The sequence below is a fragment of the Haliotis rufescens genome, unplaced genomic scaffold (assembly GCF_023055435.1).
Source record: "Haliotis rufescens isolate VD_foot unplaced genomic scaffold, xgHalRufe1.0.p SCAF_111, whole genome shotgun sequence".
Classification (NCBI taxonomy): Eukaryota; Metazoa; Mollusca; class Gastropoda; order Lepetellida; family Haliotidae; genus Haliotis; species Haliotis rufescens.
Genome location: NW_025963793.1, coordinates 648,766 through 674,741, shown reverse-complemented (window position 1 = coordinate 674,741; position 25,976 = coordinate 648,766). Strand labels below are relative to the sequence as shown.

The 25,976-nt window shown below is 38.7% G+C and overlaps 1 protein-coding gene across 3 annotated transcripts in view; it reads right to left on the bottom strand.

Annotated features, from left to right (window-relative positions):
• LOC124125888 overlaps positions 1-25,976 on the bottom strand; it is a 78,872-nt gene that overhangs the window by 35,254 nt on the left and 17,642 nt on the right. The window contains exon 2 of one of the 3 annotated variants that reach the window (XM_046489271.2): positions 3,143-3,312. The exons of the other annotated variants lie outside the window; for them this stretch is intronic. Within the exon in view, the coding sequence (XP_046345227.1) occupies positions 3,143-3,312 (170 nt within the window). The remainder of the gene's footprint in view (positions 1-3,142; positions 3,313-25,976) is intronic. 3 annotated transcript variants of the gene reach the window in all.

Here is a 25,976-nt window from a genome sequence, read left to right as displayed (position 1 = left end):
TTTCTGAGTAGCCATGATATATTGATGCAGTGCATGCTAAAACAATTGATTGAGCACAACATTGACTCTTTCTCTGGCAATGAAATATCATGATTACAAAATCCAATTTTTAAGCGATGCGAAAAACGCCCTTCGGGATAAGAAAAGAAACTTAATTGAAATTTGCAGTGCCTTCTTGTGAGGCTATTGTGGGATATAGCAAATTAGTTTGTTGTAGGAAAGGTGTTACTTCTTTGGCATAACTAGCAAATCAAGAATTATATTCGGGAGGAATCTGGGATTCGAAACTAATGGAGGATCCTTGAAACTAAGGGAAGCAACTCTTCCTGGTATGTCTGAGACGACCTAGCTACACACTCCCCCCTTGGAAGTAAAACGTGTTTAATCCAGAATAATTCGGACACTTGACTAACCGGCTTAATGCTCACCGGGACGAGCTGGAAGAAACTACTTCTTTATACAAATCTCTTGTGTGGATAACATTAATAGGACAAATGGAGCCTTGTTATTGCTATGAGCCTTGCAAAGTGTCAACTTTGGAATAACAGTTCAATTTTCAAGATATATCAATTTGAACACCCGGAGGTCAAACCCTGTACATAATACACGTTTTATCCAGCAATGACGTAACATTATTTAACTAAGAAAACCACTGATATTACTACTTATTAAAATAAAACAATTATATGCTTGTATTCTTTTCTTTAAGAAGCACAGTTTGCACATGTTGTGTCTACTAAGACAAGAGCCTTTGTCCGAAATATGACTCGGTTCAACCAGCAGTAAAAACGGGTATAAGGCAGGATGGTCTGGTAAAGTGATTGTTAGCGCCTGACAAGAGACCATGGTTTGTATACTCCCCAGGGAGACGAAAATAAAAATCGAGTGCACACTGATCCATTGCCCGAGATAGTAATGCTAGCGATTTAAAAACGCACCGACATGTATGGAGGCCAGCGAGATATAAGAACACACATTAGTATTACTACTATTATTATTATTATTATTATTGTTGTTGTTGTTGTTGTTGTTATTATTATTATTATTATTATTATTATTATTATTATTATTATTATTATTATTATTATTATTATTATAAGGCATCCTTGCGTAACCAGGTAAAACAACATCATACCGTTATTGTCTGTGTGTCAAGTGTAAGCATTAGGTTTCACTAAAGATAAATTTGAGACTCGTGTACTCATGTTATTTTGGTATCTTGAGTATTAGGTTTTCGGTCTTACCTTTCTTTTATCAGCCTCAGGTTAGAATAACATCTCCCTCGTGGCCAAGAGGAACCGCAATGGCGGCCGTTTCTTAGCACAGGATAAACACATCGGGGAGGAACTTAAGAAGGCATAAACACCCCAATAAATATATGCCTTTGGGCTCAACACTTCAATAAAACCTTACAAATCTTGTAAATAGCGATTACATAGCTGTCAATCAATGTATATAACAGTGGCCGAGTACCAGTCAGCATTTATATGGATTGAACGTCGTGCCCTGAATGTAGTCGATATCAGTGTGATTGTTGTATGTGAAGGTCGATGGCCAGATAATCATCTGGTCAGCCGCGTGTGGGAGATACGGAATGCCTGTCTTGTGTTGGTTAGCCTTGAGTGGCCATTTACGCTGCTGTAGGCATTGATCGCTTTCCTCACATCAAATATCTAAAAGTGGTCGCTCATCCACGAGAAGAAAATCGTTTGAGTTCAATGGGGTAAGGTATGTTTTTAGGTCGTGTGTACGGTAAGGGAAAGCTGTTCAATGCATTCTTTCACTATGGTGCTGATTTGGGGACCAGCATTGCAACTGTGGTTGTGTAAGCAATGGGCATCGGGTAGTATAGTGTCAGCGATAATTCGAACACAAGTAACTAATATATCGGTTAAGACGAAATAACAGAATAACTCTAACAGAATGCTCCTTTGATATAGGTCTTATTCGATCCCTTTAAGTCGAAGCGTGATGAGTTGATATAATTATGGGATCGTTACTGCCCCCTTCCTTAAGAATACAGAATGATTTAACTTCATTCAGTCGACGTATCCATTATGATAAGGTTATGACAGGCTGAATATATGATGTACAGAAACATTGACAGATACGGTAACCTATACAATATGTACATGTGTAAGTCGGCCAAATAAACATGATGTAATACAAGGCGGAGTCTGCCATACAGGGTACAATATGCTTTTTTAGCCACATTACATATTAACGTTTTTGACTGGATATAACGGAACCCGCTTCACTCGCAATCCCATAACGCAATTTCGATTTGATATGCTATACTGTTGATATGCTGTACTGTTGCGATTTATTGAAACCTACCTGTAGTGTTATAAAGTAGATTTTAGATACCTTGCTGCGAACATGTTATATTCTGATGGACTAGGACAGATTCTTGTTCGGCGCTTGTGTGTAAATAGTTTTCTATTTTCGAATAACTATATGTCTATAAAACAAGCATCACATATGTCCACAAAGATTATACCTTTGCAGCTGATGAACTATTGTTTTGATGTCCCTATTTTGAAGAAACTTCCGCATCTATCTAAAAACACCAGCATGTGAACAAAACCAACAGAGACCTTTAAGGAAACACACACGTATCAGTGGATATGTGCGTTAAAATGTAAATATATAACCAGAGAATAATCAGTCCCAAATATATACCGAAACAGACTCCACTCGATGCAAAAGGCAAAACAGCGATAAACATTTCATGAATTGATCAATGAAATTCAGTCAGGACACCAGGTGTTCGAGAAACGGGTAAGTATACCCCACTGACAGTCACATAGTCCGCAGTCACATCGACTATGTTTAACTTGAAACCCTCTACATAAGGACACCTTTCCTTCTTTCATTGTTCCTAAGGCTATATGTGACTAACGAATGTATGTGAGACCATATGTGACTCAAGGATATATCAGCAAAACATTCTGTACAAGAGCCTTAAAACCACAAGAATATTTACGAACACAAACATCATCGCACTGTGAACCTTAATGGTACTGCACCTTTAAGACAGAATAAACCACTCGTACATTAGCTTCCGAGGAATCGATTCCCCAACCCGACGATGAAGCTGACCAGCACACGAGACTGGTATAAGTAGTTTAATCGGCCCTACCTTTCTCAGAGCACCTGCGTTCAGATGGAGCTTCTTGGATGACGAAGGAGTCGGCCGTTGAAATGCAATGACAGTGCAAGGAGCTTTTCAACACTGCCACATGTGCCCGAAGCTTTGTTTGAACTTTTATCAGAAGCAGGGAGGTTGATCCCAAGAGTACGAAACTAATTCTGAAAAGTGAACATAAAACGCCATGAGGTCACCCGAGACAAATCTTTAAGGGACCTCACAAATAGCCATGGGCATCTGTACATGGCTTGCAGTTTGAGAAGTCGAAACCACACATGCGGGAATGGTGTAATTGTGTTGTGAAATTGGTCATTCACAGCATCATAAAAGGACTCCCAAATGATCACACACCATTTTAGCATAGTTTCGTATCTCTCCTCCCCGGCGTTCCACGGGCATCTTTGGTCTAGTCAATTTGCATCCCCGACACTTGCTTACTGTCGCTGAAGGCCAATGTATGCCGGGAATGACCCGGGGGTCGTTGGTAGATTCGGATCTGAAGGGGGTCGGCTATATCAAGAAAGCGGGATGTAGTCACTCGTGAACGTGAATCGATACATTTTCCTATGTAGAAATCATTTGGGATCGGCGGAGTACTTCTAAATTCAGCATAGACACAGTGTGAGACTGGTCGCTTCACATTAGAACGCCTCTTCCATATATTGCGATTGGCGGAAGCAGCGCTAGTGTGTATGGGGATGAGTCTGGGACTGGCTTGTGGTAAATTTAATTTGTGCCGTAATTAGGACACACAGTATACTACAAGGTTTGGCATTATTCAGTTAGTTGGTAATTCGACCAGAAACAAGGCAATATTCATCACTTAACCCACATCATCTGTGTCAGCGAATAGATGACACGAAAGCTGCTTGGATTTGGATGAATTTAAAAGGTACCATTAACTAATAAGTAAAAATAATATACATGTGAAACTCGAACCTCGTAAATCGATGTATGATTTAAGAGGAGGTAATTCCCATCACGCTTTATATCGCACTCCCGCTTGTCGCGAACTACGGATGTATGGAAATATTTCTGTATCTCCAGCACTTCAAGTTAAAGTAACGCAGTATATGTAATAGATTTTAAAATCAGCCGGTTGATCCATTCTCAGCGTCCTTCTCGTTCTTTTGGATTTATTCATATTAATGATTTAATCGACGTGTTAAAATGAAGTATTGTTTAAAAAAGGTGTTAAATCAAGCTCATAAACTGACGCACTCGTTTGAGAGAACAGCCATTAAACACCGTCCTTTCAATGATGAGTGAGTGAGTGAGTGAGTATGGTTTTACGCCGCTTTTAGCAATATTCCAGCAATATCACGGCGGGGGACACCAGAAATGGGCTTCACACATTGTACCCATGTCGGGAATCGAACCCGGTCTTCGGCGTGACGAGCGAACGCTTTAACCACTAGGCTACCCGACCGCCCCTTTCAATGATGAACTCGCGAATGTACTGATGAACGCACACATGTGACCTTGTACGAATGAATGCCTCAAATTCCTGATACACACGCACACGCCCTTGAATTGATGAACTCCCAAATCTCTTGATGAACACACACATATGTACCCACATTGATGAACTCCCAAATCTCTTGACGAACACGCACACGCACATGTATTGATTGACTGCCAAATATCCTGATAAACACGCACCCATTTGGATTGATGAACTTCCAAAATCTTGATGGACACACACATGTCTCTGCAATGATGAACTTCCAAAAGTCGTGATGAACACACATATGTTCTTTCATTGATGAACCCCCACAGGTACTGACGGACACACACATGTGCTTGCAGTAATGAACTCGTTACTCGGACTTCACCATTTTGCATTCATAAACGCTCGCTTACAGATATCCTATTAACTGTCATCTTCCCGAGGCAAGTGAGTTAACTGACTATAAAAGTCCAGTTTCCACCCTTGCCGAACTAGGCTGGAATTATAGAGTCATATTTTGGCTGGACTAACGAGTCTATGCATAGTCCAATCAAAATCGGGTAACAAACTAGACATCCGGTTAATAAACAACATGGATTTTAACCTGCAGATTTCGGTCGACTGCATGATTTGCAAAGCAAGTGTACCGTCAACTGGGCGTCGACAGATATTTTCCAAATCTTTTCATGTTTTTAATCATGGTGCTCAAATGATTTGATGCTCTTTGCGAGGTAAAACCCGTTCTATTACAATAAAGATTTTGATTATCGATCAGATCATCTTGACTGAAGCAAATGCAAATGATATGAGAGGTTGAACCTGATTGGTCCGTAGGAGGGACAGAGAAGGGACATAAAGCGTAGCAGCCACTGGTGGCGCCACGATCAAGCAAATCAATTCAAACGTAGTTCGGCAAGGGTGGAAACTGGACGTTTACAGTCAGTTAACTCCCTTGCTTCTGGAAGATGGAACTGTGGGAATCAGAATAGCCTTTTCCTGTTAAAGAAATACGAAAACTGCCCGCTCTATCATGACCAGCCAAGAACGATCACTCGTGTGGTGATCAAAGCAGTAAAAAGTTCCAAAATATTGATAAACATTAATAAACACAAAAATAAAGGTGTCCTTGTATTAATCAACATTAATAAACACAGAAAGAAAGATGTCCTGGTATTAATCAACATTAATAAACACAGAAAGAAAGATGTCCTTGTATTCATAAACATTAATAAACACTGGAAGCGAGGTGTGCTTGTATTGATCTTAACGACATAAAACAATCGGCTGTATTCACAAGTACACGAAAACCTACTTTTTGGTTTCAGAGATGCACTTTATTTTTCAGTCGGTGTGAAGCCCAAACTAAAAGTGGCTTTCCTGAACTAGTCACCAAAAAACGAAAATAACTCAACTTGTAGTTGATCAACACTGTAGGAGTGCATTTCCTGGAGGCGATGTCACCCTAGAATAGCTTCCTTGTGTTGAATAATTGATGACACGAGAAATTCTTTTTTTTATGAACCAGTGATTTGGTTTGGTCTTTACAGCCACATTCAAGAATATTCCAGTTATATCACGAAGACCTGGAAATAATCGGGTCTGGATCAGAAAATCCAGTGATTGGAAATTACGAGCAAAAATCCACGCTGTTGGGGTACGATGACAGCAACCAACCAAACCACGGAGCATGACCACCCGATTAAGTCGTCTCGTACGACCAGCATAGGTTGCTGGGGAGCAAATTCTACCCGGAATCTCTTAAGGGTTTGCACCTATGAGCATCCAGAGAGCACCCAGAAATGGAATTGGGGAATACAAATATGCAGAAATTGAAAAGATTACAACAATATATCCAGAATTTAATACGATTACCCCAAAATAGAAACAGTGAGCAAGAATGTTTTTCCGCATTTATAGCACCATTCGAGCCATATCACAGCAGGGTAGATAATTAAAGCGACAAAATCCTTTCCATATCCAATAGAAATCTTTGCATAAAGCAGAGTCGATTGTACAATTCCTACTATATCACGAGCATGTGTTAATGAATCACTATCAAATAGTAATGATACCAGGTGTTCGCGAAAAGGTGAGTGTATCCTGCCCCATCGGTGGCAACATCACAAACACATGCAAAGGCAAGACAATTGTTCACCTGAAAAAACATGGGAACATATGGGACAAGTCAAACTAGGGACTTGCATCGGACATCATTTTTGTCACTGATGCGTCATTTTTGGAAATGTCCGCTACATGTCTACCGTAAAACATTTTGAAAGCTTTACTGAGGCCTTGAATTTTGTAACCTTGATCAAACAACTTCTGAGCAAGAGTTGGGTATCACACTCTTTACGTGTGGGAAATCGCACTTTGTGGTTAAAGCTACCACCCCTTATTATATATTGAAACGATAAATTGTTTGAATAACATTACCATAAGGCGTTGAATCGGATGGTAAACAATTGTTAGAGTGATTATTATTTAACAGACCTGCGAATACAAAAAAATTCTCCGTGACTACGTATGTGTTGGGAACATTAGCCCTGAGGTATCTTGTATTTTCATCATCTTACACAATATTATTAGCTGAAGTTATTTACGGTTATTTTCCCAGCTCCCCTGAAAGGAAACCGACACGATACATTTCTCATTTTATCGTGTGGTATATTTACTTACTGCGTACATCACTTGTATTTCCGTTCTATTTCGTCAACAAATCCCTATGCAGTTCAAATGCAAAAACCGACTGGTAATAATCCCTGGTTCAATGGACCACATGCGGAGCGGAACAATTGATGAGAAAAACAACCTAAAGTGGCAGGGTATGTATTACGTTCTGCATGCTGATAATGCAGCAATTACTTTCTAATATATTTCAATTACTGTTATTTCCGCCCGTCAACCCACTGCTATGCATCGGCAGGTTTACATTGTTCATTTCAACATCAAAGGATGCTTGTTATATAATCGGAAAACAAATTAGCATCGCTAAATATGTAACCAATTTTCAACGAATGGCAATTCCGGGTTTTTTCGATAAATTATTTGTTTGTTGTTTAACGCCGCACTCAATAATAGTCCAGCTATATGGCGGCGTTTTGTTAATAATAGAGTCCAGATCAGACAATTCAGTGATTGATATCATGGACATCGATCTACGCATTTGGGATACGATGACAACGAGTCTGACCACCCGATCCCGTTTGTCGCCTCTAACGACATGCATAGTCGCCTTTTACGGCAAGCATGGGTTGCTGAAGACCTACATGTATTCTAACCCGGATCTTCACGGGCCGTGCTCACAAGTACAGAGACTTATTTTCTATAAAATATGTTTGTATGACAATATCACATCTGTCTTGTGACCGCAGTGGGTTCTGTATGGTAAAGGGAGAAGGCGGTAATAAGTGCTGCACTTGTGCCCAATCCCTTTGTCTTTTTGGACAATAAAAAATGTTTAATAATATGGAAACTCAATTTGTGAATGGGGCCAGTCATGTCGTGACAAAAAGATGACGTCATGAAAAAACGGCAACTAGCCAATCAGATAATGTCAATCCAGTGATTGAATCATGATCACGATCTACGCATTTGGGATACGATGACATGCATCAACCAAGTCAGCGAGCCTGACCACCCGATCCCGTTAGTCGCCTCATACCACAAGCATGGGCTGCTGAAGTCCCCTTTTAACCCGGATTTCCACAGGTCTATCGATCTTTAACGACCTTAAAAGATTAATAAGGTTGTTTTTTTATCACGGGGTTTGAAATATTTTCTAGGTGTCATGTCCGATTGCGTGATATGCGGCTTTATTCCTGTCTTACACAACCCCGTTGGGATTCAAGGTAAGACTTTTTCGCATTCATTGTATCATGGTTTCATTGTATCATAGTTTCATTGTATCATTGTTTCATTGTATCATAGTTTCATTGTATCATTGTTTCATTGTATCATAGTTTCATTGTATCATAGTTTCATTGTATCATTGTTTCATTGTATCATAGTTTCATTGTATCATTGTTTCATTGTATCATAGTTTCATTGTATCATTGTTTCATTGTATCATTGTTTCATTGTATCATAGTTTCATTGTATCATTGTTTCATTGTATCATTGTTTCATTGTATCATAGTTTCATTGTATCATTGTTTCATTGTATCATTGTTTCATTGTATCATAGTTTCATTGTATCATAGTTTCATTGTATCATTGTTTCATTGTATCATTGTTTCATTGTATCATAGTTTCATTGTATCATAGTTTCATTGTATCATAGTTTCATTGTAACATAGTTTCATTGTATCATAGTTTCATTGTATCATTGTTTCATTGTATCATAGTTTCATTGTATCATTGTTTCATTGTATCATTGTTTCATTGTATCATTGTTTCATTGTATCATAGTTTCATTGTATCATTGTTTCATTGTAACATAGTTTCATTGTATCATAGTTTCATTGTATCATTGTTTCATTGTATCATAGTTTCATTGTATCATTGTTTCATTGTATCATAGTTTCATTGTATCATTGTATCATTGTATCATTGTTTCATTGTATCATAGTTTCATTGTATCATTGTTTCATTGTATCATTGTTTCATTGTATCATTGTTTCATTGTATCATAGTTTCATTGTATCATTGTTTCATTGTATCATTGTTTCGTTGTATCATAGTTTCATTGTATCATAGTTTCATTGTATCATAGTTTCATTGTATCATTGTTTCATTGTATCATTGTTTCATTGTATCATAGTTTCATTGTATCATAGTTTCATTGTATCATAGTTTCATTGTATCATTGTTTCATTGTATCATAGTTTCATTGTATCATAGTTTCATTGTATCATTGTTTCATTGTATCATGGTTTCATTGTATCATAGTTTCATTGTATCATTGTTTCATTGTATCATTGTTTCATTGTATCATTGTTTCATTGTATCATTGTTTCATTGTATCATAGTTTCATTGTATCATTGTTTCATTGTATCATTGTTTCATTGTATCATTGTTTCATTGTATCATAGTTTCATTGTATCATTGTTTCATTGTATCATTGTTTCATTGTATCATTGTTTCATTGTATCATAGTTTCATTGTATCATAGTTTCATTGTATCATAGTTTCATTGTATCATTGTTTCATTGTATCATAGTTTCATTGTATCATAGTTTCATTGTATCATTGTTTCATTGTATCATAGTTTCATTGTATCATTGTTTCATTGTATCATAGTTTCATTGTATCATTGTTTCATTGTATCATTGTTTCATTGTATCATAGTTTCATTGTATCATTGTTTCATTGTATCATTGTTTCATTGTATCATAGTTTCATTGTATCATTGTTTCATTGTATCATTGTTTCATTGTATCATAGTTTCATTGTATCATAGTTTCATTGTATCATTGTTTCATTGTATCATTGTTTCATTGTATCATAGTTTCATTGTATCATAGTTTCATTGTATCATAGTTTCATTGTAACATAGTTTCATTGTATCATAGTTTCATTGTATCATTGTTTCATTGTATCATAGTTTCATTGTATCATTGTTTCATTGTATCATAGTTTCATTGTATCATTGTTTCATTGTATCATAGTTTCATTGTATCATTGTTTCATTGTAACATAGTTTCATTGTATCATAGTTTCATTGTATCATTGTTTCATTGTATCATAGTTTCATTGTATCATTGTTTCATTGTATCATAGTTTCATTGTATCATTGTATCATTGTATCATTGTTTCATTGTATCATAGTTTCATTGTATCATTGTTTCATTGTATCATTGTTTCATTGTATCATTGTTTCATTGTATCATAGTTTCATTGTATCATTGTTTCATTGTATCATTGTTTCATTGTATCATAGTTTCATTGTATCATAGTTTCATTGTATCATAGTTTCATTGTATCATTGTTTCATTGTATCATTGTTTCATTGTATCATAGTTTCATTGTATCATAGTTTCATTGTATCATAGTTTCATTGTATCATTGTTTCATTGTATCATAGTTTCATTGTATCATAGTTTCATTGTATCATTGTTTCATTGTATCATGGTTTCATTGTATCATAGTTTCATTGTATCATTGTTTCATTGTATCATTGTTTCATTGTATCATTGTTTCATTGTATCATTGTTTCATTGTATCATAGTTTCATTGTATCATTGTTTCATTGTATCATTGTTTCATTGTATCATTGTTTCATTGTATCATAGTTTCATTGTATCATTGTTTCATTGTATCATTGTTTCATTGTATCATAGTTTCATTGTATCATTGTTTCATTGTATCATAGTTTCATTGTTTCATTGTATCATTGTTTCATTGTATCATTGTTTCATTGTAACATATTCCACAGTTGTCAGTCTGTACTGTTTTCTCTAAATGGACTGAGTGAGTGAGTGAGTTGGATCTAAGTCCGTTTTTAACAGTATTACAATTATATCGCGGCGTGTCAGCTTAAAGTGGGAGGAAAGCCCGAAGTAATGCAGGTTTCGGACGCTTACCACTTCGGTGAAACCCACGAGCACGGGTATGGTGCTGACAAACCTAGAAACATAATCGGGGCGAACAGAGATTCGAACCCACAATCATAGGTTTCTGCCGTGCCCAAGGGACGAGATTCTGCACAGCGAATCGCGGCGCCTCAGACGACTGGGCCACCCGTGCCCCCTTAATGGACTGAGTGGTCAGGCGCAGTGACTTGCTGGAGTGCGTGTCATCGTACCCGTTGATCGTTGCTCATAATATCAACCGATGAATTTAACTGTTTTGTCCAGACACTACTATTTTTAGGCTGCTGTCGAAATAGCTGGGGTATTGATGGGTGTGGCAGAAAACAACAACCAATAAAATCCAAGGATATAATCTTTATGATGCAGTTTCGTCCAACTTTGTTAACCTAGATTAATGAAATGTCGCTAGTCAATGTCAGAGAATAACCATCCTAGATTCTGCCGAAACAGATTCCACAGGGCAAAATAGCTGTGGGTATAATATGAACAGACCACTGAAAAATCGGTGATGACACCAGGTGTTCGCTGAAAGGGTCAGCATGTAAGTTATGTTGTGCGGTGTCAGGCAACACCCACGTACTTGTTAGTGCAAATTGTGTTTCGCGGATGCTAACGGTAGGGCAGGACATGCTTACCCTTTTCGCGAACACCTGGTGTCATCACTGATTTTCGGTGATCCATTCATATAATTGTCACGGCTATTTTCCCTTTTACGCCCAATGGAATCTGGTTATTCTCTGACGTTGACGTGTTATATTTATCTAATTTTCAAATGGATCGAATCAAATTAGCTTGTATTCTTACGGTAGACCCTGTGGGAAATCTGGGGCAGAATAGCACGTCAGTACACCATGCTGTGATTAGAGTAGAATGCTGGCTACCGTGAGGTCAGACTCTCTCAGTTGGTTATGTGTCATCGTTGAACATTTGCTCGTGCTTACTGGTGAGCTTATGCAGTTAGTCCTGCACCATGACCGTGGAATATATTTATTTTATGAAAAAATAATAATCTAGAAATGCATACATAAGCAAGTCTAGCCAGCTCAAGCTAGCTCTATTCTATTCTGAAATCAGCATAGGGAATTTTTTTTATTTTTAGAGTCAAGAAGGATATTGTGTAATATAAGATTTCAGAGACTAAATGTTAATCTTTTATCCAGTCTACAGTATCTACAATCTGTCGTGATATAGCTTCGCGAACAAATGGTGTCATCACTCGTTGATAGTGGTTCATAAACACATGAGCATGATCTGCAAATATATAAACAGTATATTTCCATTGTATTATGGGCCGGTGGCCCGAAGTACTGAATAAATTTGTCTGTCTGTCTGTCTGTCTGTCTGTCTGTCAGTCAGTCAGTCAGTCAGTCAGTCAGTCAGTCAGTCAGTCCGTCCGTCCGTCCGTCCGTCCGTCCGTCCGTCAGTCTGTCTTTCTGTCTGTCTGTCTGTCAGTCTGTCAGTCTGTCTGTCTGTCAGTCTGTCTGTCTGTCTTTTTGTCAGTCTGTCAGTCTGTCAGTCTGTCTGACTGTCTGTCTGTCTGTCTGTCTGTCTGTCTGATCATGATATGGTAGGAATCCTACAATCAACTTCTTATGAATATGGAAACGGTTTTGTCGATTTTACCATCATTGATTTATTAAATATTGCTGACATGGCGTCTACATTTACACTCACTTAAGTTGCGAACTTCTCTATTGTATGCAACTGTTGTTTGTGGTAAGGTTACTGGAACATCGTTCACCAGATAACAGGATTACGCAATTGTCATAGCCAGTCTGCATTAACGAGGTAACGTTGCGCCAACAGATAATACGGCCTTCTCCCGTGCCTTTCATTTTGTTCCTCGTAAATTCACCGATTTTCACATAATGTAGTAGCATCGCATTTCAGTTCAACACGGAAATACTTTCAACCTCATTGGAAATCATGAGACAGACAAATGCCACGGGCATTGGACGGGTGTTAATGCCAGCGTGTTTCAGAAAACAGCAAAATCCCTTTAATTTACTCATCACAAAATACCACGAGGCCACACATTCAATATGTACCACAATCTTAAAATGCATTATTGACTCTCGTGGGGGTTGCTGGTTAGAATTCGTCTCCAGCAACCCATGCTTGTCGTAACAGGCGACTATGCTTGTCGTAAGAGGCGACGAACGGGATCGGGTGGTCAGGCTCGCTGAATTGGTTGACAGCGTGCTCGTAACCCAAATTCGTGGATCTTTGCTCATATTATCGATCACTGGATTGTCTGGTCCTGTCTCGAATATTTATCGGCCGCCGTCTTACAGCTGGAATAATGCTGAGTGCGGCGTTAAACAACAAACAAAGAAACAAAACATTTATAAAAAAACAGAACTGCTTCCTGCGCGTGTGCTGTAATACATCATCTACGTTGTTACATACATTATAGAAAAACACAAAAGGTTTTCAATACAGGCTCAATAAATACACCAGCCATATCACTGCGGGGGCCACAATGTATGGACTTTACATATTGCACCGATGCTGGGAATTGAAATTGATCTTCCATGTGACGAATGAACGCGACTACCTACCACTTTATTAAAATAAATAATCTCTTGATTTTCATCAATAACAATGTCCTGAGTAGCACGGGCTTTCTGTATTAAAACGATGTAAGATGTCGAGTTCAACAACCGTTAAGAATTCGAGAGGAGTACATTTCATCAATGTCATCTTACGATCCAGCAATGATTCTACTGGAATGAATCCAAGACAATATTGCACCGTTACTTCTACGCCCCATAGAACAAGGGGATTTCACTATAGCCGAACTAATCATGTGAAGATGATGCCTTTCATTTCCCCACACCACTGTCAGGGGTGACGGGTTTTGCCCTTGCACGGAGAGAGTAATTTAAGGCCTCTGATCCACAGACATCAGCTGGTGCTAGTGTTGGCAGAAAATTGGCTCCTTCGAAATATATTGGCTGTACCTCTTCCCTGTCACACTACAGAACCAGATCTATAGTAATACAGATAGGATATTTTATGAAAATGATCTCCATGGAAACGGAAAACCAAAGAGCATTACATATCTAACACATGACCCCATTCTATGATCATTATCATGCATTGATGTCTTGAAATTCGGAAGCACATAGTATTAGGGACAGGCTTTAGTCTTGTACGAAGTTTCCTACAGATGAACCTCGTTAATGCGTACCTGTTTGTGAAATAAATGCGACAAAATCCATTTCGATAATCATATCAAATCTCCCTTAAAAGCAGAGTCTATTGTACCTTTCCGACTTTGTCATGCGCATGTGTGTCTAAATCGCTATCAAATAGTTAGAATACCAGATGTCCACGAAAAGGCCCGGGTGGTGTTTAACTTTTTTTAGTGGTATATTACAATTTGTATCAATAAACTACGATGATTTGTCCTTGTTGCAACAAGATTGATCGATTTGGATTCGACCAACGATCATCTAAGTGATCCTGTGACTAAGGGACGCAACTTTGTACAACGAGCGTGGTTCCTTACACCAGTGAGCCCTACCTGTACGTACTATTGTTCGGCACAAGTATCGCGATTTAGCGATACTGGGATTATTTATGACCAACACATTTAGATGTACAAAACAGTGTACTTATTACCATCATATAACACGCATGCGTATTCCACCTCCACATCCCGTATCACCATTGACCGTGACATGAAAATAACCACAGTCTGAATATTCATCATTGGAAAAACAGGCCAAGCGAATTGATCATTCCATTAACACTCACGTCAAGTCTACGACATTCTCAATCCATCTCCACTCATTACAGAGAGACTTCCGAGGGCACGCCTGCTATTCCAGGGATCTCCTTGCTATCAAATCAGCTTACTAGGTCTATCTCTAATAAGAGATAATTATAAGTCAGAAGTCATCCCTCACACATCGGAGAAGTGGGGCACACACTGTGTGTGGAGTTTGAATATTGGCAAAGGATGGGTCAGCAGTACCGTATTTACACCAAAGAACGGTTAATTGACACCGTGCGTGCACCTTTAAATAATTAATTTCTTTCATGTGAACTCTGATGATGAAAATGTTAATATTTAACCAGCATCTGTGATCTTTAAAGGGGCAAATTACTCCTAGGCCTATCGCTAGCTCGGCAAATTACGTGTAATTACGTTAGTAGCCGAAACAAACGGAGTCAAAGGAAAAGCTCCCAGAATGGTTAGGCTATGATAAATAAATGATCCAGCTCCTAAAATGAAAGCATATTTATCATGGCATTGTTCAAAGGATTAACTCTGAGATAATACGTGCCTGAAAGTTCCAATCTTTCTACATTATCTATGTCTCTTACAGAATAATTGGTGTCCATTTTCTTCCTCCAAACTTTATGTTCTTTGAAGAATATCGCAGAGTGAGGCACAATATATGAAAGATTAAATACACTTAATTGCATGCATTCATGACTCTCCTAATGACGTCTTCATATCAGTTTCAGACATGGCAATCTAAACTTAGTATGTCCAATATGGGTAGGGCAGTCCATGAATATTGATCTTGTTTGAGTCTTGACTTCGTGAATCTTCGTGATGTGGAATGTGAGGCTGTTTGGTGAAATTATGAATATAATAAGTTGGCATTTTGCCAAAGGACGTATAAATTATCTGTTAATTGTTGGGAGTTTATTTACAAACGGAGAATATTTTTATGGCGTGTCATGAGCCTAATTGGTTAATTAGGTTTACTTCTATAGGTCAAATGTAAAAAATAATGGATTCTTAGTGATGAAATATTATATACAAATGACCAATGCTTTTCTCTTCAGTGATGTAAGGATATGGGTTAAACAACCTATAACTGAACTTCATGAAATGCTATATGTAGAATGAACTGTACCTTTACTTTTCCGTGATGTAAGGCTATCGGTTAAATAGCCTATACCTTTACTTCTCAGCGCTGAAAGGTTATCGGTTAAATGACCTATACCTTTACTTCTCAGCGCTGTAAGGTTATCGGTTAAATGACCTATACCTTAACTTCTCAGCGCTGAAAGGTTATCAGTTAAATGACCTGTACCTTTAATTCTCAGCGCTGTAAGGTTATCGGTTAAATGACCTATACCTTTACTTCTCAGCGCTGAAAGGTTATCGGTTAAATGACCTATACCTTTACTTCTCAACGCTGAAAGGTTATCGGTTACATGACCTATACCTTTACTTCTCAGCGCTGAAAGGTTATCGGTTAAATGACCTATACCTTTACTTCTCAACGCTGTAAGGTTATCGGTTAAATGACCTATACCTTTACTTCTCAGCGCTGAAAGGTTATCGGTTTAACTACCTCTACCTTTACTTTTCCGTAATGTAAGGGTATCGGTTAAATGACCTGTACCTTTACTTCCCAGTGCTGTCAGGTTGTAGGTTAAATGAACGATACCGATACTTTCTGTGCTGTAAAGCTGAATGATTACTTACATATACGTTCACTTCTCAGTGATGTAAGGTTATCGGTTAAATGGCCTATACCTTTACTTCTTAGAGCTGTAAGGTTATCGGTTAAATGGCCTGTACCTTTACTTCTCAGCGCTGTAAAGTTATCGGTTAAATGACCCATACCTTTACTTTTCCGTGATGTAAGGCTATCGGTTAAATGGTCTATACCTTTACCTCTCAGCGCTGAAAGGTTATCAGTCAAATGACCTATACCTTTACTTCTCAGCGCTGTAAGGCTATCGGTTAAATGACCTATACCTTTACTTCTCAGCGCTGTAAGGTTATCGGTTTAACTACCTCTACCTTTACTTTTCCGTAATGTAAGGGTATCGGTTAAATGACCTGTACCTTTACTTCCCAGTGCTGTCAGGCTGTAGGTTAAATGAACGATACCGATACTTTCTGTGCTGTAAAGCTGAATGATTACTTACATATACGTTCACTTCTCAGTGATGTAAGGTTATCGGTTAAATGGCCCATACCTTTACTCCTCAGCGCTGTAGGGTTATCGGTTAAATAGCATACCTTTACTTCTCCCTTAAGTGACCAATACCTTTAACCTTTTTCAGTGCTAGAAGGCTATGGTGAAATTACATACCTTAACTTCTCAGTGTTGTCAGGCTGAAGGTTAAATGAACTATATCGTTACTTTCTGTGCTGTAAAGCTGAATGTTTAATTACATATACCTTTACTTCTCAGCGCTGTAAGGTTATCGGTTAAATTACATGTACATTTACTTGTCAGCCTTTCAAAGTTATCGCTTAAATGGCATTCCCTTACTTCTCCCTTAAGTGACCAATACCTTTAGTTCTCAGCATTGTGAGGCTCGGGGAAATGATCTGCACCTTTCATTCTCAGTGCTGTAAGTCTGTTGGCTAAATGACCAATACCTTTATTCTCAGTGCTGTAAGTCTGTTGGCTAAATGACCAATACCTTTATGCTCAGTGCTGTAAGGCTGTTGGCTTCATGACCAATACCTTTATGCTCAGTGCTGTAAGGCTGTTGGCTAAATGACCAATACCTTTATGCTCAGTGTTGTAAGGCTGTTGGCTAAATGACAAATACCTTTAAGCTCAGTGCTGTAAGTCTGTTGGCTTCATGACCAATACCTTTATGCTCAGTGTTGTAAGGCTGTTGGCTAAATGACCAATACCTTTATGCTCAGTGCTGTAAGGCTGTTGGCTAAATGACCAATACCTTTATGCTCAGTGCTGTAAGGCTGTTGGCTAAATGACCAATACCTTTATGCTCAGTGCTGTAAGGCTGTTGGCTAAATGACCAATACCTTTATGCTCAGTGCTGTAAGTCTGTTGGCTTCATGACCAATACCTTTATGCTCAGTGCTGTAAGGCTGTTGGCTAAATGACCAATACCTTTATGCTCAGTGCTGTAAGTCTGTTGGCTAAATGACCAATACCTTTATGCTCAGTGCTGTAAGGCTGTTGGCTAAATGACCAATACCTTTATGCTCAGTGCTGTAAGGCTGTTGGCTAAATGCCCAATACCTTTATGCCCAGTGCTGTAAGTCTGTTGGCTAAATGACCAATACCTTTATGCTCAGTGCTGTAAGTCTGTTGGCTAAATGACCAATACCTTATGCTCAGTGCTGTAAGTCTGTTGGCTAAATGACCAATACCTTTATGCTCAGTGCTGTAAGGCTGTTGGCTAAATGACCAATACCTTTATGCTCAGTGCTGTGAGGCTGTTGGCTAAATGACCAATACCTTTATGCTCAGTGCTGTAAGGCTGTTGGCTAAATGACCAATACCTTTATGCTCAGTGCTGTAAGGCTGTTGGCTAAATGACCAATACCTTTATGATCAGTGCTGTAAGGCTGTTGGCTAAATGACCAATACCTTTATGCTCTGTGCTGTGAGGCTAAAGGTTAAATGAACAATACGTTTATTTCTTTGGAATATAAGGCTGTAGGTTAAATGATCATTACGTTTACGTATGGGTGTTGTGATGCTACATGAAACCAATAATACATTTACAATTGTTGTGAGGCTAGAGTTCAATTTAAAGTTCATTAAAAGACAGATGCTGTGGGGCTTTTGATAACACGTGGCTATATTATACCCTTAGTCTTATTTCATTTTATAAAAAGCACGTGTTTTTAATTTCTTCTAACCTTCAGTGTACGAAAACAATCCTTGTTATTTATTATTTATTAATGGCCTGCAAATAATACCGGTATTCGGGAAAACAGGCAAACATTGGACTTCTGGTAAACTAATCTTTATGTTGATTTTATGCAGTCAGATATTTGTTGACTCCGGTTCAATTATCAATTATCGACAAAAAGGAGTAAACGGCAAAATGAATTACTTGATATTGCCGAACCTAATATACCGTTCTTTTGACATGTAGTATGCTGGAGACGCAACGCCCCAATTTGGTCTGAAGAGTTGGGTCGCATAATGGCGGTTTAGAAATAGTAACGGTACATAAACCAATATTTCTATACGCAGTGTACTCTTTTCTTCAGAACACTTTTATCATGTCAATAACATAGGAGCAACGAAGCAGTCCACCATATGTGATATTCCAACTGTCACTGATATTGACAAGCTGTCAACAAGAGATCTCATTGATTAAGGTAGAAACATAGATAATGGATGCAACTGTAACCCGATTTCAACCAAACACAACCGTTTGGTTCCCCAGCTGACGCCGAGAAGAGCAGGGTAAGGGGACGATTATACACAACGAAGATTTACAAAGCCGCCATGTTATACTTGCTCACGTCTCTAAGACAATAATTATTAGTTTAAATCATAACTTCTAGATTATATAAATAATAAGAACAAGTTGTCCCTATATGAGATTGGAGCGTACTGTCCACATGTGACTTGCCTATAAGGAGGATAGAATTACTACACATCCATGGATTTTTCTTTCAGTACAGCCTTGGAGTAAGGCTACCGACATTTCTACAGGGTTATTTACATATAAAAGGATAAAAAATGATTTTACAAATGTTCAGGCTAAAATGAACAGGAAATATGATCCGACGTCAATATATATACAGTAAACTACGGTTATAACGAACACGCTTATAACGAACTGACGGATATAACGAACTAACTTTTTAGTCCCGACTATTTGCTGTATTTATGCTGTATATATGCTTATAACGAACTACGGTTATAACGAACTAAAAATAGTAGTCCCTTTGAGTTCGTTATAACCGTAGTTTACTGTAGACCCCCTTCTATCCATGCTTGACATAAATTATTTCATATATTTTGAATCGAGGAAGTGCTTGAAATGAGAACTGCTGTGGTCCCATTCACTGAAGCGTGGGGCACATCTTGAACACAGACAAAACAGAATAAATTATTGCATCAAGTTGTATTAGTATAAGTTTGAAGCGCGGTTTCGTATCATTTCGCCGGAAGCAGCTCTGGGGTGGAAAAAGAAGGTTAAGACGGGTTCTGTTTACCAGGCTTGTCATTAGAATATAAATAACCATCATTTCGTCCCCTGGGATACAAACAGAAGAAGAAAAAACTATAGAGGCGGAAATAATGGCATCCATTGATGTTTTGAAATGAAATGTTGAGGAAGTGATTTGGGATAATTTTGTAGCCGATGTTTATTGCTAATTGTGTATGGTCGGAAACATTACATTGTGCATGCAAGGAAGAGTATGAGTTTGAAATTATATTTTGAGGAAATGACTTGTGATAATTTTATAGCCAAATCTCAGTTAAATCTACTGTATCAGCGACAACAATGACATACTCGTATGAGCCTCGTATTTTGAGAAGTGACGAGTAAACGATGTGGAATATAGTGGCAATCAGTTTATGTCATAAATACGGCCGTAATTCCTGATTTGCCGGGAACAAGTGAACACAGTATTCTCTCTATATTCACATCCAGGTGGATACATTGTTCCTGATTTGTGTAACTACGCATGTCATGATACATACAGGGGCGATGGGTGCAGCAGTAGTTATTGTGATATCAGCAGTCGTAGTAATGACGTGGACAGGGATGATGGTGTAGGTGATGACAACGGTGGTTGTGGCAGTGATTTTGGTGATCATGGCGGTTGTTTGTGAACGTTGTCATGATGATGGTGATGCTACTTATGACGTTGTGGTGAGATGCTACCGTTTATTGTTTTAGAGGTTGTGGTGATGATGATGGTGATGATGATGACGATGATGATGATGATGATGATGATGATGATTGTGGTGATGATGATGGTGATGCTACTTATGACGTGGTGTGATGCAAATGTTTATAGTTTTAGAGGTTGTGATGATGATGATGGTAGTAGTGATGCTGATGCTGATGCTGATGCTGATGATTGTGATGATGATGATCATGATGATGGTGGTGGTGATGATGATGATGATGATGATGATGCTTCTTATGACGTTGTGGTGACGTCTGACGTCTGCTAAAGAAGCACGAATATTTTAATATTTGTTCCAGCTACTCTATAAAGTATTCATCACCTCAATGCTGCACACGCATCAGGCCTCAAGAGAAATCAAGGCAATACTGCAGCCCATGAACGCCGAGTAAATCACACCAACGGTAATTATAGCTCTAACGAAACCTTATTACCTTCACTAAACAGCTCTAAAAAGATTCTCTTTCGAAGCAATAATTAACAAAAATAAATATTTGGGTCTACCATTTCAACAAACGCCAAGTCCAAGATAATGCGGGAATATGTATTTTTTAGAAATCCATGCACAAGTTCATCATGTTTTCATGGAAGGCATGCTGAGCAACAGATATTATGGTTCATTATTTAGCAATTTCGCTTCAGATCCATACCCACAGATGTAGCTGAAGGTAATGTTGTGCATATCATACATTCTTAGCACAACTGAAGGACATCTGAAGGTAATGTTGTGCATATCATACATTCCTAGAGCAACTGAAGGGCTTCTGAAGGTAATGTTGTGCATATCATACATTCCTAGAGCTACTGAAGGGCATCTGAAGGTAATGTTGTGCATATCATACATTCCTAGAGCAACCGAAAGGCATCTGAAGGTAATGTTGTGCATATCATACATTCCTAGAGCTACTGAAGGGCATCTGAAGGTAATGTTGTGCATATCATACATTCCTTGAGCACCTGAAGGGCATCTGAAGGAAATGTTGTGCATATCATACATTCCTAGAGCAACTGAAGGGCATCTGAAGGTAATGTTGTGCATATCATACATTCCTAGCACAACTGAAGGGCATCTGAAGGTAATGTTGTGCATATCATACATTCCTAGCGCACCTGAAGGGCATCTGAAGGTAATGTTGTGCATATCATACATTCCTAGCACAACTGAAGGGCATCTGAAGGTAATGTTGTGCATATCATACATTCCTAGAGCAACTGAAGGGCATCTGAAGGAAATGTTGTGCATATCATACATTCCTAGAGCAACTGAAGGGCATCTGAAGGTAGTGTTGTGCATATCATACATTCCTAGCACAACTAAAGGGCATCTGAAGGTAATGTTGTGCATATCATACATTCCTTGAGCACCTGAAGGGCATCTGAAGGAAATGTTGTGCATATCATACATTCCTAGAGCAACTGAAGGGCATCTGAAGGTAATGTTGTGCATATCATACATTCCTAGCACAACTGAAGGGCATCTGAAGGTAATGTTGTGCATATCATACATTCCTAGCGCACCTGAAGGGCATCTGAAGGTAATGTTGTGCACATCATACATTCCTAGAGCTACTGAAGGGCATCTGAAGGAAATGTTGTGCATATCATACATTCCTAGAGCAACTGAAGGGCATCTGAAGGTAATGTTGTGCATATCATATATTCCTAGAGCAACTGAAGGGCATCTGAAGGTAATGTTGTGCATATCATACATTCCTAGTGCTACTGAAGGGCATCTGAAGGTAATGTTGTGCATATCATACATTCCTAATGCTACTGAAGGGCATCTGAAGGTAATGTTGTGCATATAATACATTCCTAGAGCTACTGAAGGGCATCTGAAGGTAATGTTGTGCATATCATACATTCCTAGCACAACTGAAGGGCATCTGAAGGTAATGTTGTGCATATCATACATTCCTAGCGCTACTGAAGGGCATCTGAAGGTAATGTTGTGAATATCATACATTCCTAGCACAACTGAAGGGCATATGAAGGTAATGTTGTTCATATCATGCATTCCTAGCGCAACTGAAGGGCATCTGAAGGTAATGTTGTGCATATCATACATTCCTAGAGCAACTGAAGGGCATCTGAGGGTAATGTTGTGCATATCATACATTCCTAGAACAACTGAAGGGCATCTGAAGGTAATGTTGTGCATATCATACATTCCTAGAGCTACTGAAGGGCATCTGAAGGTAAGGTTGTGAATATCATACATTCCTAGCACAACTGAAGGGCGTCTGAAGGTAATGTTGTGCATATCATACATTCCTAGCACAACCGAAAGGCATCTGAAGGTAATGTTGTGCATATCATACATTCCTAGCACAACTGAAGGACATCTGAAGGTAATGTTGTGCATATCATACATTCCTAGTGCTACTGAAGGGCATCTGAAGGTAATGTTGTGCATATCATACATTCCTAGCACAACTGAAGGGCATCTGAGGGTAATGTTGTGCATATCATACATTCCTAGAGCAACTGAAGGGCATCTGAAGGAAATGTTGTGCATATCATACATTCCTAGAGCAACTGAAGGGCATCTGAAGGAAATGTTGTGCATATCATGCATTCCTAGCACAACTGAAGGGCATCTGAAGGTAATGTTGTGCATATCATACATTCCTAGCGCTACTGAAGGGCATCTGAAGGAAATGTTGTGCATATCATACATTCCTAGAGCAACTGAAGGGCATCTGAAGGTAATGTTGTGCATATCATATATTCCTAGAGCAACTGAAGGGCATCTGAAGGTAATGTTGTGCATATCATACATTCCTAGCACAACTGAAGGGCATCTGAAGGTAATGTTGTGCATATCATACATTCCTAGCACAACTGAAGGGCATCTGAAGGTAATGTTGTGCATATCATGCATTCCTAGCACAACTGAAAGGCATCTGAAGGTAATGTTGTGCATATCATACATTCCTAGCGCTACTGAAGGGCATCTGAAGGAAATGTTGTGCATATCATACATTCCTAGAGCAACTGAAGGGCATCTGAAGGTAATGTTGTGCATATCATACATTCCTAGCGCTACTGAAGGGCATCTGAAGGAAATGTTGTGCATATCATACATTCCTAGCGCTACTGAAGGGCATCTGAAGGAAATGTTGTGCATATCATACATTCCTAGAGCTACTGAAGGGCATCTGAAGGTAATGTTGTGCATATCATACATTCCTAGCGCTACTGAAGGGCATCTGAAGGAAATGTTGTGCATATCATACATTCCTAGAGCTACTGAAGGGCATCTGAAGGTAATGTTGTGCATATCATACATTCCTAGCGCAACTGAAGGGCATCTGAAGGTAATGTTGTGCATATCATACATTCCAAGAGCAACTGAAGGGCATCTGAAGGTAATGTTGTGCATATCATACATTCCTAGAGCAACTGAAGGGCATCTGAAGGAAATGTTGTGCATATCATACATTCCTAGACCAACTGAAGGGCATCTGAAGGAAATGTTAACTCTGCAAGAAACACAAACCCAGAAGGAGCTAATTCTCGTGAAAAACTGCTGACACGAATGTCAATAATTTGCACATCGATTTAAACATTTTACGTCTATCTTAGACAGTGTCTTTGTTAGATATGACATGCGCAAAAGTTAAGTATTCATTATTGATCAATATGTCTTCGCATGATGTGGCGTCAGTGAAGAGACATAGAACTTGAATGGTTCTGGAAGTTTTCTTAAAGATTTAAAGCACTTTTGAAGGCACGTAATTTGAAAGCTAACAATCGAATCTTATTAGATCGTTGAGGGAATGGTTTGGGTACGGCGATGTTCCGATGCGACTGAATTGATACGGACGTGAGGACAATGGCTTCGTCATGAAATACACTACCGGGCAAAAAAAAGTATACATCAATGATTGATGGAGATTGAAAATGCAACAAACAAGGAATGGTTAATCGATGGTGATTTATTTGATACGGAAGTCATAGTTGTGTTTTGGACCTTAATTTTGCAGTGTTTCAACGATTGTTTTTATCGTTGTAACGCTTAGATAACGTTTGCAAATTGTTGGTCAAATTGTTTGGACACCAGTGTTGAACCTAAAGGATAGAGTAATACATTGTCCAATACTCAGTGAATTGGTACAAAGTGTCTACATATCAAAGAATGACTTAATAGCGAATGCTTGAATTTTTCAATATATAGTGATCATTATACAGGAAGGTGGGTGAGTGTGAGTGAGTCGGGTTTAACAGCACTTTTAACATTATTCCAGTTATATCACTGCGTATCAGTTTAATGTGGGAGGAAAGCCTGAAGTAATGCAGGTCTCAGACGTTTACCACTTCGGTGAAACCCACGAGCACGGGTATGGTGCTGACAAACCTAGAAACATAATCGGGGCGAACCGGGATTCGAACCAACAATCATAGGTTTCTGGCGTGCCCAAGGGACGCAACTCTGCACAGCGAATCGCGGCGCCTTAGATGACTGGGCCACCCCTATACAGGAAGGTGTAAACATATATTTGTATGCAGAATTGAGCAATGTTTGTACTGCATGTCTCTTTAACGTTAGCAGCTGTTGTTAGTTACAGAAACTAACTGCCAACACGTATGCACGAAACAAATGTCAAGGCCGAATTAATAGAATGACATGTCTATAAGACCTACTGTAAAATACTATTACAGTTATTTGACGCTGCTTTGAACAGTATTCCAGTTATATCGCGGCGTGTCAGCCTAATGTGGCAGGAAAGCCCGAAGTGATGCAGGTCTCAGACGTTTACCGCTTTGGTGAGCCCATGACCATAGGTTCTGGCGTGCCTAGGGGACGTAACTCTGTTCTCTATAAACGACTGGGACACTTGTTTAGTGGGAGAGTTACGACTGTAGTAAATTTATGCTAAGATAGTATAGTTATGACTGTCGTAAGTCTACGTTAATATTCTAAACTTTCCGACTCTTTTCTGTCTATGTTAAAATACAGAAGTTACAACTGTCTTGTCAGTGTTAAAGCTGTAATACGAGGAACTCCGTCTGGAAAGGGGAAGCTATTTCAATTACACGAGAGTATGTCTCTGTTGACGTTCCATCCCTAGATGATACGATAAGGTGTCATTTGACTACGTACACAGCCTGGATTGTGAGTGGTGTTTGAGCTAGCCTTGCTCCAAGGCCGCACTGAAAGGTAAGTGCATGTGTCGGCAGTAATTCTATTCTTATAATAGGCAAGTTTAGATATC